Consider the following 17870-nt stretch of genomic DNA (forward strand, 5'->3'; position numbering starts at 1 on the left):
GAGCAGGAGCGTCGGTGCACCGATTCCCATCTCTCCTCTCCCCAGAAGCGGAGTTCCGCCTGTTTTCATTCTCTCTGGGCGCGAGACCTCCCTCGGGTCTGACAGCCTTTGTTTCCGCCCGACCGGCAGGTTCCGATTAGGCGCCTCGTAGAAGTCAGGGGGAGGCTTTGCTTTTTCGCGACTCCCACAATTAAAAAGCAGTTCATGCTCCTAGCTTTAATCGCAATAATTAATCATTAAATTAAAGTAATAGGAGGCTTGCAGTCATGAGATATTTAACTTTAATTTTTGGTAGCACTGGACGTGTGGTTTAATATCAGATTTTCCTCCTTTTCGGTGTGTGATTTCTTTCTTTCTCTCCTTCAAAATTCGATAATTGGATTACATGCAAAAATCACCAGAGCTTCCTCTCGGTCGTCAACACCCCCAGCTCCCCCAGGGACGAGTCCATCACCTCTAGAATGTCATCCATCCACCTTGCCCTTGGTCGGCCCCTCTTCCTTTTGCCCTCCACTCTCCCTAGCATCAGCATCTTCTCCAGGGTGTCCTGTCTTCTCATGATGTGGCCAAAGTATTTCAGTTTTGCCTTTAATGTCATTCCCTCAAGTGAGCAGTCTGGCTTTATTTCCTGGAGGATGGACTGGTTGGATCTTCTTGCAGTCCAAGGCACTCTCAGAATTTTCCTCCAACACCACAGTTCAAAAGCATCGATCTTCCTTCTCTCAGTCTTCCTTATGGTCCAGCTCTCGCAGCCATATGTTACTACTGGGAATACCATTGCTTTAACTATGCGGACCTTTGTTGTCAGTGTGATGTCTCTGCTCTTAACTATTTTATCGGGATTTGTCATTGCTCTTCTCCCAAGGATTAAGCGTCTTCTGATTTCCTGACTGCAGTCAGCATCCGCAGTAATCTTCGCACCTAGAAATACAAAGTCTGTCACTGCCTCTACGTTTTCTCCCTCTATTTGCCAGTTATCAATCAAGCTGGTTGCCATAATCTTGGTTTTTTTGAGGTTTGGTCTGTTCTTACTGTTGCTACTTGGTCGTTATACAGATTCTTCAGGAGGCATACAAAATAACTTGGTATCCCCATACCACTAAAAACTTGCCACAATTTGTTATGGTCCACACAGTCAAAGGCTTTAGAATAGTCAATAAAACAGAAATAGATGTTTTTCTGAAACTCCCTGGCTTTTTCCATTATCCAGCGGATATTGGCAATTTGGTCCCTAGTTCCTCTGCCTTTTCTAAACCCAGCTTGTACACCTGGCAATTCTCGCTCCATGAACTGCTGAAGTCTACCTTGCAGGATCTTGAGCATTACCTTACTGGCAAGTGAAATGAGTGCCACTGTTTGATAGTTTGAACATTCTTTAGTGTTTCCCTTTTTTGCTATGGGGATATAAGTTGATTTTTTCCAATCTGATGGCCATTCTTGTTTTTTCCAAATTTGCTGGCATATAGCATGCATTACCTTGACAGCATCATCTTGCAAGATTTTGAACAGTTCAGCTGGGATGTCATCATCTCCTGCTGCCTTGTTATTAGCAATGCTTCTTCAGGCCCATTCAACCTCACTCTTCGGGATGTCTGGGTCTAGCTCACTGACCACACTGTCAAAGCTATCCCTGATATTGTTATCCTTCCTATACAGGTCTTCCGTATATTCTTGCCACCGTTTCTTGATCTCTTCTTCTTCTGATAGGTCCTTGCCATCTTTGTTTTTAATCATACCCATTTTTGCCTGGAATTTACCTCCGATGTTTCTAATTTTCTGGAAGAGGTCTCTTGTCCTTCCTATTCTATTGTCTTCTTCCACTTCCGCGCATTGCTTGTTTAAAAATAATTCCTTATCTCTTCTGGCTAACCTCTGGAATTTTGCATTTAATTGGGCATATCTCCCCCTATTGCTGTTGCCTTTTGCTTTCCTTCTTTCTTGGGCTACTTCTAGTGTCTCAGCAGACAGCCATGTTGCCTTCTTGGTTTTCTCTTTCTTTGGGATGTATTTTGTTGCCGTCTCCTGAACAATGTTGCGAACTTCTGTCCATAGTTCTTCCGGGACCCTATCTACTAAGTCCAGTCCCTTAAATCTATTCTTCACCTCCACTGCATATTCCTTAGGAATATTAGTCAGCTCATATCTAGCTGATCTGTGGGTCTTCCCTAATCTCTTTAGTCTGATCCTAAATTGTGCAAGAAGAAGTTCGTGATCTAAACTACAGTCAGCTCCAGGTCTTGTTTTTACCGACTGTATAGATGTCCGCCACCTTTGGCCGCAAAGGATGTAGTCAATCTGATTTCGGTGTTGTCCATCTGGTGAAGTCCATGTATAAAGCCGTCTCATAGGTTGTTGGAAGAGAGTGTTTGTTATGCAGAGTGAGTTGTCTTGGCAAAATTCTATCAGCCTATGTCCTGCTTCGTTTTGTTCTCCCAGGCCATGCTTACCTGTAATTCCAGGTGTCATTTGACTGCCCACCTTAGCATTCCAGTCTCCCGTGATGAAAATAACATCTGTTTTAGGCGTGTTGTCCAGTAGGGTGGGTTGCCATTACCTTCCCCAGGGATCACATTTAGTCTGACCTCTCTGTCATGACCTTCCCGTCTTGGGTGGCCCTTCATGGTTTAGCTCATGGCATCATTGAGGTGCTCACACTCCAGCACCACGACAAGGTAACGATCCTTTGCTGAAGGCTGTGATCCTACAAGCAGTTTTATAGCAACAATTTGTCACAATGCTTAATTTTATTATAACGGACCTACTTTTCTGCAGCAATAGTGGTATTACTAATAATGGCATCTATCCTTTTGCAACGCCTTTATTGGGCCAATGGAGGGTTTAAAATGATCACAATCTTCCAAGTTCCCAAGATCTTTTTATCAAATAAGATAGATGACACCCCTACCCACTCTCCAGCCAAAAACCTCATGGGAGGCAGAGAAAAATGAGCCATATCTATGGCAAAATTTGAGCCATATTTGTGACAAGTTTATTTTATTTGATGAAGATAAACAGTCTCCAGAAATAAAAAACTAGGTTCAATTGTATCAGGGACAAAGCCTGCTCAGAAGAAGAAATAAATAAATAAACACTGACTGATTTTAGAAATATAAAACCCAGCCTCTTATATAAAACCAAGCCTCTTTGAGTTAATTGAAAATGCATAGTTATTATAACTATAATAATACTAAAAATGTATATATTTCTGTCACTTTTTCCAAGTATTTTTTTTATTGGATAAAAAGTTTAAACAAATTTACATATAAACACATTTACACATTACAATACTAATACTTATAGGGAGAAGAAAAGAGAGAAAAAAAGGTTTGAAAAACCTCCAACTATCTAAACAGTGGATCTTTATCTCTTAGCATATTATCTTCTTTTCTTAATCCCATAATATAACATCTCTATTTCTATTTAAATTATATAATAAATATAATTAATATTTACATTTTATATATCCATTAGTACTTTTTGCGTCAATTCAATATATTTGAAAAAGGGTTTCCAATCATTTTTAAAATCGTCTATATTTTTGTCGTTTAATTGATCGGTAAGTCTTGCCATCTGTGCTAAATCCAAAGATTTGATTGTCCATTCTTCGACTGATAGAACATATCCTTCTTTCCATTTTGAAGCATAAATGATTTGGGCTGCAGTGATCAAATATAATAAAAGTTTTCCATGTTTTTTTTCTAATTCTTTGTCCATAAAGCCCAGTAAATATAACTCCGGTGTTTTAACAATATCTACTGCCAACATTTTGCTAATAATATTATGTATAGATATCCAGAATTTCTTGGCTTTTACACAAGTCCGCCACATGTGATATAGAGTTCCTATTTCCTTTTTGCATTCCCAGCAAATATTTGATATATATTTTAAACATTTTGGATAATTTATCTGGAGTTATATACCACCTAAATATCATTTTATAAAAATTTTCTTTCAAATTATAATTAAGTGTAAATTTTAATCCCTTAATCCACATCTTTTCCCAATAATCATATTCAATATCATATCCAAAATTTTTCTCCCATTTAGTCATACAATCTTTAATTTGTACATTTGTCATTCTCATTTGTAATAATGTTTTATAAGTTTTGGAGATCATATGGTCATTATTGGCACAAACCTGATTATCCCACCAAGATGGTTCTTTTGTAAATTTATAATTCTTCATATCTAATTTAAATTGTTCTTTTAATTGAAAGTACATAAACCAATGACACAGATATCCATCTTTTTCCAATTCTTCTCTAGTTTTCATTATATACTTAGTCCCCTCAATCTTGTATAAATCAGAATATTTTAACCATTTATTATTTTCTATCTTTTCTCGCCTTGCAAAGGCTTCTTGAGGGGAAATCCATAGCAGTAGACTCAACATTAATATGGGCTTGTATTTTTTGCAAATTCTAAAAATGGACCATCTGATGCAATGATTGTTAAACACTTTATTCGCTTTAAGTTCGTTATACCATAAAAACCCATGCCATCTGAATTTTAAATCGTGTCCTTCTAAGTTTAACAGTTTATAATTTTTTAAAGGAATCCATTCCTTTAACAATAATAAACCGCATGCTTTGTAATATAACCTAAGATCAGGTAGGTCCAAACCTCCTCTTTCTTTAGCATCCTGTAGTAATTTAAGTTTTATTCTTGGTTTTCTTCCTTGCCAGATAAACTTTGAAAGATCTTTTTGCCATGTTTTGAAGGTTTTATCTGTTAGTAATATTGGAATGGTTTGAAATAAAAATAGTATTCTAGGCAGGATATTCATTTTGATTGTAGAAACTCGTCCCATAAGTGATGAAGCTAAGTTTTCCCATCTCGATAGATCGTGTTTGATTTCATTCCATATTTTCATGTAATTGTTTTGAAATAGGTCGCTAGTCTTTGCTGTAATTTCTATCCCTAAGTATCTAACTTTTTTAACATTGTTAAATCCTGATTTATTCTCTAACATAATCTGATTATTTTGTGACATGTTTAGATTTATCATTTTCGTTTTCTGTTTGTTTATTTTAAAACCGGCTAATTCTCCATATTCTTGTAATTTCTTTAATAGATAATCGATTGATGTTTGCGGATTCTGCAAAATAATAACTAGGTCATCCGCAAAGGCTCTTAGTTTGTATATTTCTTGTTTTATCTTTATTCCTTCTATTTGATGGTCTTTTCTAATATCTTCTGTTAACACTTCAAGTACTAATATGAATAATAGGGGCGATAACGGACAGCCTCGTCTCGTTCCTTTTTCTATTAAGCATTCTTGTGTTGTATCTTCATTTACTACGATTCTAGCTTTTTGGAATGTATAAATTGATTTTACTGCATTTATAAATGTATCACCAAAATCCATAATTTCTAAAGTCTTGAACATAAAGTTTCAGTTTAGGTTGTCAAAAACTTTTTCCGCATCCAGGAATAACAACATAATCTGTTTTTCATTATGAATTTGAGCATACTCTATTATATTCAAAACAGTTCTTATAGTATCACAACAAAAATTCCAAACAGTTCTAGATCAGATTAAGATAAAAGAAAAAGTTCTCCAAGCAAAACCATCAGATGAGGGCATAAATCATCAAATAAAAATTTTACAAGTAAAAATACTTACAACAAATGAAATTGAAAGGAATTTGAGATATATTAAACAAAGAAATTTTGAACATGCCAATAAAGCTGGTAAATGGCTAGCATATAAACTAAGAAAAGATAGAGAGAAAAAATTATTACCAAAATCCAAGAAAATGAGATAGAACTAGTTGATAACGAAAAAAATTAAAAAGGCGTTTCATAATTTCTTTACAAATTTATATAAGAAACAAGTTCCAATTGATAAAATTGAAAACTATGTATTAAAACATAATTTAAAGAAATTATCTAAAGATCAGAAAGCAATAGTTAACAACCCTATTACAACTCAAGAAATCGTAGATGCGATTAAAAAATTGAAAACAGGTAAAGTACCAGGACCAGATGGATTCTCAGCAGGCTATTATAAATGCTTTCAAGACCAAATTTTACTACCATTCAAAGACCTATTAAACTCGATTCTGACAGGAAATGCAATACCTATGTCCTGGACTGAGGCAAATATTATACTAATTCCAAAAGAAAAACAAGACCCGACATTATGTAAAAACTATAGACCTATTTCTCTATCAAATAATGATTATAAAATATTTACGTTAATTCTGAGAGATTAAAAATTATACTTCAAGAAATAATTAATCATGATCAATATGGCTTTTTACCTCAAAGATATATAAAAGATAATATAACTTTTTCCAAGTATTTTAAAAAATTGTGCAGCATTCCCATATTTCATGGAGAAAGCGAGGTTTTGCCCAAGACCATCAAATTGATTTGTGTCAAAAGCACAATTCAAATCATGTATGCCCTGAATTGTTTCTTGACCATGTTTTTTTAAATCTGTTCAATATCCTCTTTTCACAGTATGGCACATTATGCCAACCATCTCCATTGGCACCTACCAGAACCTCTGCTTATTTACATAACCCATAAGTATTTTGGGAGAGTTTTTTTAAAAGGGTGGGTGACTGCAGCTGAGTCCTTTATTTGGAAGTATGCACAGCCAGGAAAAAAAAAAGATAAACTGGTTCAGCTCCTGGACTTCCACAAAAGATTAAAGACCTGGTTTTGTAGGCAGGCTTGGAATGGGAGGGCAAATAATTACACCTGGGGATGGCTAGCGCCATGAAATGATCCAGAGGGACCTACCACACTGAAGGTCTGATTAAGATCTCTTTGCCATGTAGGTAAAGGTAAAGGTAAAGGTTTCCCTTGACGTAAAGTCCAGTCGTGTCCGACTCTAGGGGGCGGTGCTCATCTCCGTTTCAAAGCCTTGGAGCCGGCGTTGTCCATAGGACACTTCCGGGTCATGTGGCCAGCATGACTCACGGAACGCCGTTACCTTCCCGCCGAAGCGGTACCAATTAATCTACTCACATTTGCATGTTTTCGAACTGCTTGGTGTGCAGAAGCTGGGACGAGCAACGGGAGCTCACCCCGCCGCGCGGTTTCGAACCGCCGACCTTCCGATCGACAGCTCAGCGGTTTAACCCGCAGCGCCACCGCGTGCCATGTAGATTTTATTATATTTAGTTTTTATTGTATTTTTAATTGTAATGGTTTTATATTTTAATCTTGTTTTATTGTAAGCCGCCCAGAGTCCCCCCATTGGGGAGAGATGGGTGGTGAATAAATTTATAAATAAATAAATATACTGTTCAGGGTTAGAAAAGATGCTTTGATTTTCTAATATATATGCCCATCATAGCAACCATTTGGTAAGAGTCTACAACATGCTCTCAAAATTGTCGATGTGTGAATGGGGGGGGGGGAATTCCCTACCTTGATTTAAACCTTAAGTCACTTTTCTCAGTTTTTGGAGCATGTTACATACAGTAAATGCTCAGAAGCTTTTGTGTGAGCCCTGATGCTCACTAAACTCATTCTTGTGAGTTTAGTCACCCTAAGGGTCTGTTTCTGGCAATCAGATCAGTATCTGATAAAGCACTGACCTGAGATAAAGAGCATGGAAACAACAATGACATTCTGCAAATGCCTTTTACATTTCTAACATCTTTTTTCTGCCCTGAGGATGTTACGTAAAACTTTGATCTTTACAGTAGGAGATGATCTATTGATTCTCCAACATTGTGAATGCTATCATGCAGAACACAGTTCCTGAAGAGAGAGGGAAAGAAAACAGATACATCCTGTTGGTTCTGAGAAGCTTCTCAGCTGCATTCAATACTACTGCCCCTAATGTGCTTCTGGAACATTTGGTCGGTGGGAAACTTGGGAAACATTTTTCCTGTGGTTTGCAGTGGATCAAGCCCACTTGACTGAGTTCTCCCTGAAGTACTCCCAGCAGGATTGATGCTTAGCACTTGGCTGGTGATCAGGGTTTCTCAACCTTGGCAACTTTAAGACACATCTAAAAGTTGCCAAGGTTGAGAAGCCCTGATCTATAGGGTTTCTTAGGGCTTTATTTGTTCCCTGTTCTTTATCTCAGCAGAAGGTAGAATACTGTGCATGACACTGATGTCTCACGGACATTTTCCTTTGTACCCGCCAGGATTGTTTTTCTTGCCAAAAACCAAATACTTTTATTGATCCATTTTCAAAAAGACATACATAATATAATATAAAATTAACATAAACTATTCACCATGCACAAAAGAAAAACTTTAAACAAGAAAATAAAAACTCTCACGCACGCACACATGCACACATACAAACTGTAATTACAACTACATCCCAAGTTTACCTGATTTTGTAAATCTTTAAATACTAAGCTTTTAATATTGACCAAGCATGTTCAAATTTTTTTTCCCTAAGTGAGAGAGAATGTGACATTTCCTGATTAACCAAATATATAATTTTCTCAAAAATTGCTAAATAACACATCTCTGAAATCCAGTCCTTTATTCCTGGAATTCTAGTATTTTTCCATCTCCTAAGGATTATTCTTTTTGCTATTGTTAGAGCATGAAAACCCATCCTTGTTCTGAACACGTTAAATTCTAAGTAACTGGTATATAATTCAGTACAATATACATATCATTAAAAACCAGAGCTTCTGTCAATGTATTGTATTGTATAACATTACTCCAAAAAGGGATACAAAGAATATGGCCATAACATATGAGTTAAAATGCCCTTAAATTTCTTGCAATGCCAACACAATCATTAGTCCATCCTTTACAAAACATTCTATATGGTGTCCAGTACATAAAAAAACAAATCTTTTGATGGATGAATTTCAATTTTAAATCACAGGACATAAACTTAGTATTCTTCAAAATTTGGGTCCATTGGTTGAAAAGAACCAGAGTCTCCAATTCTTGATTCCAAGATTCCTGCCAGGTTCCCTGTTTCAATCAGTTTTCTTCTTTTAGATTGTTTTAATACTGTAATAATTACAAAGGAAACCAGGCGCTGCCATCAGGCAAAGCCTGCCTCTTTCACCATCTTCACCACGTATACCTCATTATGATTCTTTGGTAATAAAAACGGTGGGTTGGGACAATCTGGAAACGCAGTAAAAGGACAGCTACTGTGATGGAGAACGTTGAGGGTTTTAACAGGCCATAGAACTACCTCACAAGTTCATCTTCTGATAAATGGTGTTTCATGGCTGGCTGCGTCCATCATAGTAGTGTGACATGAATTGGCTAGAGAAAGTTGTCTAGAACAGGGGGTTTTAAATGTTTTCAGGTTATGGAACCTGCTAGTTTAAAAAAAAAATCTGGAATCCCTGATCAAGAAGCATAGGTCTAGCAACAGAAAATTGATTGTGTTGGAGTTAACTTTTTTTTTTTGCTCTTAGTCTCTCATGGAACCCCATCCAGTTCTTACAGTACCGTAGGGTTCTGTAGAAGACAGTTTGAAAAACCCTGGTCTAGACTTGTGGAAATGAGTATCACTATTGTGCTGATGTTTCTCAGCTGCATCTTTCTTTTCAAGCTGCAGCAAGACTGTTGAAGTTCTGAACTGTTGCTTGGACATAACGATGCACTGATGTGTCTACAGTAATAGGCTACGGATCAGTGCATAGAAAAGACTCCTCTGGCTTCTTTGGAGACTGATTCAAAGAATAAAATCTGAGAAATTCCTTTCTTCAGCTTATTTAGATACCAATGTTCAAAGGGTACTAGGCAAAGAAAGGTAAAAGAGAGTGAAACAGATCCCTGAAATCACACCCATCAACTGCCTTCTGAGCCAGCAGTAATGTCATCTTCATTGAATCAAGAGCCCCTGCCCAAGACCTGTCCGAGATCAGAGATAGCTATAGCAGAAGGCAAAATAAAACTACCAACTGTTCTGGCAGACTTCGAGCATCATGAGAGAGGAGGCCAATGCCAACATGGGTCTAGCCCTCAACTGTGAATTTCCCCAAACTCCATGAAATTTCACTGGGGGGCGTTGTGCAAAACAGTTGCCTGGTAGATGGTGCTTCATATGCTAGCAAAGTACAATGTTCAAGAGGTTTTGTTTCAAGTGCCCTTTCTGCCATCCATTTAGCCTCTTTCCTTTCTCCCCACACAGTCTAATTATAGGATTGGAACTAGGATTTATATTTGGAATGCAGAATAATGCTTCAGGTGTACACATCTACATTCACTCTGATTTCTCAGAGTTCCTGGGAACTACTGCATCACATTTTGCCATTTTCTACGCACTTCAAATATGGGCATGACCATCACGCTCTTTTTTCAGAGATAGTTGGAATGAGCAAGTCACCTTGAGGAGTAAGAGCCAAGATGCCCAACTTGAGGCCCCATGGCTGTATGAACTCCCTGAAAACCTTGACTGCAGCCTTCAGAGATCTCCAAAAGTTATTATCAAACTGTAATTTTTTTAAAGCAATTAAAGAGAATATGTGTACATGATTAATAATAATAATGTGGATAATAATTCACATAATTACATAATAATAAAAACAATAAAAATCATCTCTACATGAAAATAAATCAAATTTAATTCCCTCCCCTCTTTCCCACAATTAGTTTTCAGAAAGTATTGTGGTCCTCAGCATGCCAGCAAAGGTCACATATAGCTGTTGGCCTGGAAAAAGTTGTGCAGCGATTAAAAGTGAAGATGTTGGACATTCAAGATGACGTATGGTGTTACAAGCGCAAGCCGTAGCTTAATCCCTGTGCTTGTTTTTAAATTTGAACACAGAATTTTGCCCTAGACATGCATACCAAATTCCCATTAGCTTTCAAATTTACATGTGAGATGCATACTGGACACATTAAAACCAAGGCCTATCTTATTTCTGCCAATATTACTTTGTTCCTGAGAGACAATGAACTGTGTTTCCAGAAAAAAAAAATGCAACCATTCTAAATTAGATTTGATTTTGAATGCCTAACAATTCAGAAACCAAAGTTAAAATGGTGTATATAGCACATTAATGTTACAAGCTGCACAGCCATTGCAACAGCTTTTTTTTATATCCAAACTTCCTTGAGTTAGAGTACTTAAGCTCAGCAAACAGTTGATGTTTCACTGTGTTATTATAGCGCATTTGTAAACCACCCTGTCTCTTGTGATTGCAATGCATATAAGTCAAAGAAATAAATTTAATGTAGTGTATTTAATGAGACTTAAAGTTGTTCAAACTTTTATGGCAAATTTGGGATACACTTTAATAATGAAAAAGAAGATTATAAATAAAAACCATTTTTACTGGAATCCTTAAATGCTTAACAGACAATAGCAGGCAATTCTCTTACATTATTGAGTTTTTAAGAAAAATAACAAACACACTGAAAATGATAAGCGTATTAACACTGCATTAAACGCTGAAGAGCCACGTTCATAAACTCAGTCATTTTCTAGCGGTCTAAAAATAGTTGATTACAAGTTTGGTTTCAAATGTCAGGCTTGATTTAGATGGTTTTCCTTCCGTTAATTTATGAAATGCATTTCTAAAACTAAACGAGGAAAGGGATGAATTGCTCATTTTATTCTGTAAGAAACCGAGGGACCAAGAGATTCCCAGGAGCCCCTCCTATCGGCCAGACAAACGAATCAATACTTGCAGGGATCTTAGCTCTGAGCACTGCCCGTTCCCCTTGCTCCGCCTGACCTCTTGTGCTCAGGGGCAACAGCTATGCGACGCTACTCCCTTGGCCCGTCGAAAAGTGAGACTCTCGCACGTCGGCCCGGCTGTTTTCACACCTCCGGCGCCCCGCCCCCGCCGCCTCGCTCAGCCTCCCGCGCGGTCCCCCCTCTCCCCGCTTGCCGGGATGCTGGAGAGATGCACTCCCGTTTTCCGCCTCGTCGCGAGCGCTTTTCTCCGGGTGTTGTCCTCCTTCGCCTTACAAGGCTGCGCGCGAAGCTCCCCCTCCTCCTCGTTGTAGGTGGCAGGGGGCGGAGCTCCTCGCTCGAAGGTTTTGGGACCCTGCCTGGCCCTTCCCTCCTAAAACCGAGCGCGGCGGCCGGAGCTGGTCCTGCGCTCCCGAGCCAAGCCGCCGCCGCGTGCCAAGCAGCTGCAGAGAGGCCGCGCTTTGCAGCTTCCATGTGTGCCCGGGCCGGATCGGCGCAGGCAGGTTGGTAGAGGCTTGGAGTCGCGGGGCGGAATGCGGTCCCCGTCCGGTTCTCGGGGCTGCCACTGCCCACCACCGCCCGGCCCGAGCCAAGGCGGGCGGAGAAGCCGTGCAGGGCAAAAGGCGAAGGAGGCTCTGCCTGCCCCAGATCTGAGAACAGGGGAAGGTGGGGCCGGACCTCCGCCCGCCTTCGCTGCCCCTTCCCAACACCGGCCCCGGTTCTTCCCAGTCCCAGCTCGTCCCCTTTCGAGGCGGCGGCGGGAGGCACAGCGCAGCCCAAACTTAGCGGCAGGTCCAGCGGGGCGGGCTGGCAAGCGCCCCCTTGGCACTGACGCCCGGCCGTCCGGGGAAAGGCCGTGACTCAGCACTTTGCGGGGACCCCCGCCCACCCCACTTTCTCGGAGTGACAGCGCGCGGGGGAGTTTGCGAAGAGCTTTTGCTGTTTTCGCCGCTCCCCTCCCCTCCCCTCCCCTCCCCTCCCCCTTCGCGCCTCTTCCTCTCGGTCGCTGCCCGTTGCAGCGCCTTTGCTCGTCTGGAGCAGGCGAAGCAGGCACCCGGGGGAGGGGGAGGGGCGGCGTGCGCCTCGCTTCAACGTGGGTGGAAAAGCTGGGGATGCTCAAAGAAGGCTCCTCTGCACGGTCCGGGCCTCCTTCATTGCCATGCGTGCAGGCGGGGCGTTGGGTTTGAAAGGACTGGCAGATTTTCCTCCTGTTATTGCCAAATCCCGTCAAGCCCATTCTTTTTCCTTCTGTTCTGAGGGGTGGTCAGGTTGGTGTCTGTTGGGACCGAGCCAGACATCTTAACTCTGAGGAGAAAAACAGTAGAGGCAGAGCCTAATTTATAAAAGCATTAAGTTTCCCCAATTACAGCTCCCTTTAAAGGCAAGACCCATTTGGGTTTTGCGGGTTTTTTGTCTTCAGGATCTTTGAAGCTCAATTTGTTCCCCCACTCAAGCAGGAATAATAGGAGGCAAAAGTCTTGGTCCATAGCTGTCTTATTTCTTGTGTCTTATTTCTCTTACCTGCAGTTTTTTTTGACCTAAGTGTTCTCTGACAATTCCAGGGATGGTTACTGGCACTGTGTTATTGGGCACTGGTTTCCATGCAACTCAGGGTTGATTTTGCAAGGCTACCAGATCTGGGCTGCAAACATATGGATGACCACTAACTAGCAGCAGTGAGAGCTTTCAGTATCTACTTGCTGCCCTTGAACAGTCACCCAGACTTTTGGTGGTCCTGTGCTGTCTCAGTCAGAAGGCAAGGCAGGCGAGGGCTGCCCAGCTGCCTTCTGTAACAGGACCTATAGCAGCCAATCAGTACTTGGGCCGTGTTAGGTGGTGATGCTATTTCCAGGCTCCATGAAGCTTCCTCTGCTGACTTCCCCATGTTAAAAGAACATGAGAGCTCTTTTTTTGTCTGTCAGTTGGCAACCACAGGTGGTAGGAAGGTGAAAGGGGCTGACCTGTTCCTCCACCAAACCAAAAGATGGGGTTCTGGGATTCATGGATTCTTCTCCTTATGACTCTGAAAGCCATAGGGGCAGTATGCAGGGCGGGCCTGGTAACCTTCCTGCAGTTTTCCCCAGCTTTCCTGCTATGGCTGGCAGGACTACCCGTCCTGTCATTCTGAGCCACCTCCGTTAGAGGATTGTTGGATTGGAGCAAGCTATTCTTGCCGTAACCCAGCCCTCACTCTCTTATTTCTTGCATTATTCTCCAGCCTGGCTTTGTAGCGAAACTCCATTCCCATCTCTGCCTCTCTTGTCCCTTTCCCCATGTTGAAAGAACTCATGATATACAGTATTTTTCTTATCCTGCTCCCCTTTCCTAATGCTTCTTGTTATAATTACAGTTTCCATCGGGGATGAAGAAGTAACAAGAAGGAGTTCCATCTCTGCCATTCCAGGAATCTTAATGATAAAAGTAGTGAGTGTGATGGCACTTATGGAAGATTTCCTTGGACTCCAAGTTTCTCAGGACTGAGGAACTACCCACAGTTCTTCAAAACCAGTATATCAGGTGGCAGATTTCGTTCCAAGTTCCCTTGGGTCATCATGACTGGGAGAATGGCCTCTAGCCTTACTTGTACTGGAGTGATCTGGGCCTTGCTTTCCTTCCTCTGTGCTGGAGCCTCCTGTGTGGGTTTCTTCATGCCTTATTGGCTGCTGGGTTCTCAGCTGGAGAAGTCAGTCTCTTTTGGCACTTTCCGGAGATGTTCTTATCCTGTTCGAGATGAGAGCCGCCAGATTACAGTAATGGTGGATCAGTGTGGACGCTATGCATCCTTCCAGGCCATTCCCAGTGTGGAATGGCAGATCTGCACAGTGGTGACCGGTTTGGGCTGTGGCCTCCTCCTCCTGGTGGCCCTCACTGCACTTATGGGATGCTGTGTGTATGAGCTCATCTCCAGGACTATAGGCAGGGTGGCTGGAGGCATCCAATTCTTGGGAGGTAAGTACCTGCAAACTCTTGACCTTGGAACCAATGCCTGCCAGCACAGACACAGTGCCTGCATTGTTCTTGCTAAATCAAATTCATTCTTATATTCATTTTTCTGCTAGGGCCAGCCTCCGCAATATGGGAGGGGTATACAGTATTTAGGGAGAAGGACAGTGAATGGAATTTACAGTGCTGAACCTTTTTTTTTTTTTTTTTTGCAGTACTATCATTTTTGTTTGGGGAAAAACTGTTTCAGAGTTCACTCTAATCTCTTGTCCCTGAAGTAGTGAGATTCCCCCACTCCCCACCCATTACTTTCAGGGAAAGAGTACTTGACTGCTACTCAGTCATGTTTGCCTGAAGGAAGAAGCCTTATGGTTTTGGTGAGAACACAATACATCACAATTCTAACCATGTATACTAAACAGACCATTGTATTTCTTGGAACTTACCCTCAACTGCTCATATTAAAGTGGGCAGCACTACTTCGTAGTAGATAGATTTAGAGTGGAACTCATACCATATTTTGAGAGGTGTTCTCCTCCCTTCCCCAAAGTCTGTTAAAGTCTCAGGGATAGCTTCCTCTATTGTTTCTGACCATATGGTTTTAATTGTAATTTTTCCTTTGTGTGTGTGTGTGTGTGTGGCTGTACTCCCTATTTCTTTGCGTGTATGTGTTTGCAGCTGTTTTTAATTCAAACTTCTGCAGCTGTGATGGGGGAGAAAAACCAAGAATTATGTAAGGAGTCACATTTTATGACATTTTGTGAGGAGGTAAAGGAAAGCCTCCTTTGAGCTGAGCTAAACTTTACAGACACATCCAGCTAGTCTTCTGGTCAACAGTACAGAAGTGGTTTGCCATTCCCTTCTTTGGCATATTTTTTGACTTCCCAATTTTGCCTCCAGCCTTGGAATTCCCTGGTTGTGTGTCATCCAAGCACTGACCAGGTTTGATCTTGCTTAGCTTCCAAGTTTGGACAGGTTTGGCCAAGTGCTGCCCCCTGCTGAGATGAGTTTAAGAGGACTCTGTTTTCTGATGCCAGGGTGGTGGTAGTAGAAATGCAAGCAGCTTGCTAATGGTGGACATATTTCCTCCCTCCTGAGCATTCTGAAAAACCTTCTTGGTACTGCAATCCAGCACATTTAGCAGAACACACAGAGTACATCAAATTTCTGTTCTGATAGAGTGGATTAATACTACTGGCTGCCTCTGCAATTCCTCTTTAAAACCACTCCCATCCAAGCCAATTAAAAAATATGAAGATATAGAATGGAACTCACTGTCAGTAGAAAATATTCCACTCTCCTAATTTTTCTGGATCTCTTCTTTCCACTCCACAAAGTACATCTTTTCAAAGTGTACTGGATGATAAAATAAATTAGTAATAAAGTAACATGAACCCCTTGTAAATTCAATTGGACAATTCTAATTAAATTCTAATTAACTTTTCCAAATGACTTTTATGGAAACAGATAAATTTATGTGCAAAATTCTTCAGGCATACTAAAATTAATGCTGTAATGTATAACAGTACCTTATTATTTTTCTTAATGTAAGGAAAATATACTCAATTAGCCATGTTTAAAATAATTATCTCTAATAAAATAATTTCCAAAGAAAGGGTTGAATCTCAACACGTTGAATATACTTGATTATATCTCTCTCCCAGTTTCCATTCTTTCTGCCAAATAAATTATTTAGTTCAGCTATTAGGAGAAAGATTTCTCAGATATTTACATAGTAGACATTCATAATTAGCTTTGTTTACTGTATTTAATTAGAAATGAAACTGTAATATGTTTTCCATTGACTTAGGGCACTGGAAAACTTTCTTCAAAAGATTCTAATGTGAACTTTTCCAGAAAACTCATGTTTCTACCAAAGAAATAGGTGCTTGTGCAGTAATACTTGCCTGTTTTTGAAATGAGTTTTGTCCTCATTTTCTACCATGATTTTTGACACTCTTCTAGGTAGGAGTTTCATTTTGAGACTGTTTTTACCAAATTTCACCTTTCTCATTAATGGACAACTACCCTAACAATTTACATTTGTCTTGCAATCAATAGTACATGTCTTTCAATAGTTACAATTAAAAGTTTTGATGTGGTCAAAGTGATTGGGAGGGTAGTACTTTGCACTCAACTATACAGTATATAGTGCCAGTTTACAAATTCTAGTTACTTCATGAGGTTGTGAATGTTGTATTGGATGCTCCCTTGCCCAGTTATCCTGTTCTCATAACTGAGTGGTTGGACAGTGCTATTCTGTGGCCCTACTAAGATGTCTGGTAGAGAGGAACAAGTTGCCCCATGCAAATTAGTTAGTATCCTAGGATCCTTCATTCAGCAGCCGAACAATGTGACAAGGAGAGCAAACAGGGCAGGCAACTATAACTACTAGCCGGACAGAGACTATTCCCTCTAGTCGCAACAACAGGGACAGACTACGCCCCTAGCAACCCTGGGCTGGAAAGCACCAATCAATAGGCCAAACTTGGACAGCAACTCAGACTGATGGCGCTTAACCCCTTGTTTCCCATCAATTAGGCAATGACTGGGCGGAAGATACAAAAGGCCTTTCGTTACGATTTTCTCAGCTTTTGACCTGCAGCTCCGTGGGGACAGAGTGACCAGTGGAAATGTGGGCTCAAACTCTGCATCATGTTTTGACGCTGAAACAAAGATAAGAAGCACCAAGAACTTAGTATAACTTACAAAACATTTTTATATGTAATGGTGCAAAAGGTACTCAACAGGTGTAATTGGGGAAAAGCAAGGCATTGGAGAAAGAAAATAATGTGTGTGAGTGTGCATAAGGAAGAACCCCACTGGAGCCAGGTTTCAACAAAGGAGTACAGGCACACTTCCTGGCAACCTTGTGTATAATAAAAGGCAAGTTCTGCTTGTGCCCAAGGCATGGTCCATCCCAAAGGTTACACATTTCACAATTTTAATAACAGAGTGAATAGCCCCATAAAAGCAATCTGACTGGATGGTATCTCCCCCTGTGCTGTATTTTGTAGTACTACTACTTTGGCTGCATCTCTATTCTACAGGGGTGGATTTGCAGGGCATTTTATGTATGGAAAAATCACTGGTTTGATTTATACCTGCCTTTCTGTTCAAGGTGCCTCACAAAATATCAAACAGGACAGAATATAAAGAATTAAAATAAGGATTAAAAGCAACAATAAATAAAAGCTAAAACCATAATCGTTACACAGTCAGTTTTGTAAGCTGTTTGGGGCTATAAAGGTCAGTGACAACATCTTAAGTAAGTGGTGATTTGCTCCTCTTGCCATTAACACCACAGCCCTTTTAAGGTGTTACTTTCT

General features: G+C 40.4%; 1 protein-coding gene across 1 annotated transcript in view; it reads left to right on the forward strand.

Moving 5' to 3' along the window:
* Nucleotides 1-11840: 11840 nt before the first annotated feature.
* The window catches only part of LHFPL6 (LHFPL tetraspan subfamily member 6), a 45397-nt gene continuing 39367 nt past the window's right edge, over nucleotides 11841-17870 (forward strand). The window contains exons 1-2 of the mRNA XM_063315625.1: nucleotides 11841-12101; nucleotides 13949-14547. Coding sequence (XP_063171695.1) covers nucleotides 14151-14547 — 397 coding nt within the window. The 5' untranslated portion in view covers nucleotides 11841-12101; nucleotides 13949-14150. The remainder of the gene's footprint in view (nucleotides 12102-13948; nucleotides 14548-17870) is intronic.

This window comes from Candoia aspera, chromosome 1 (assembly GCF_035149785.1).
Source record: "Candoia aspera isolate rCanAsp1 chromosome 1, rCanAsp1.hap2, whole genome shotgun sequence".
In the NCBI taxonomy this organism is placed as follows: Eukaryota; Metazoa; Chordata; class Lepidosauria; order Squamata; family Boidae; genus Candoia; species Candoia aspera.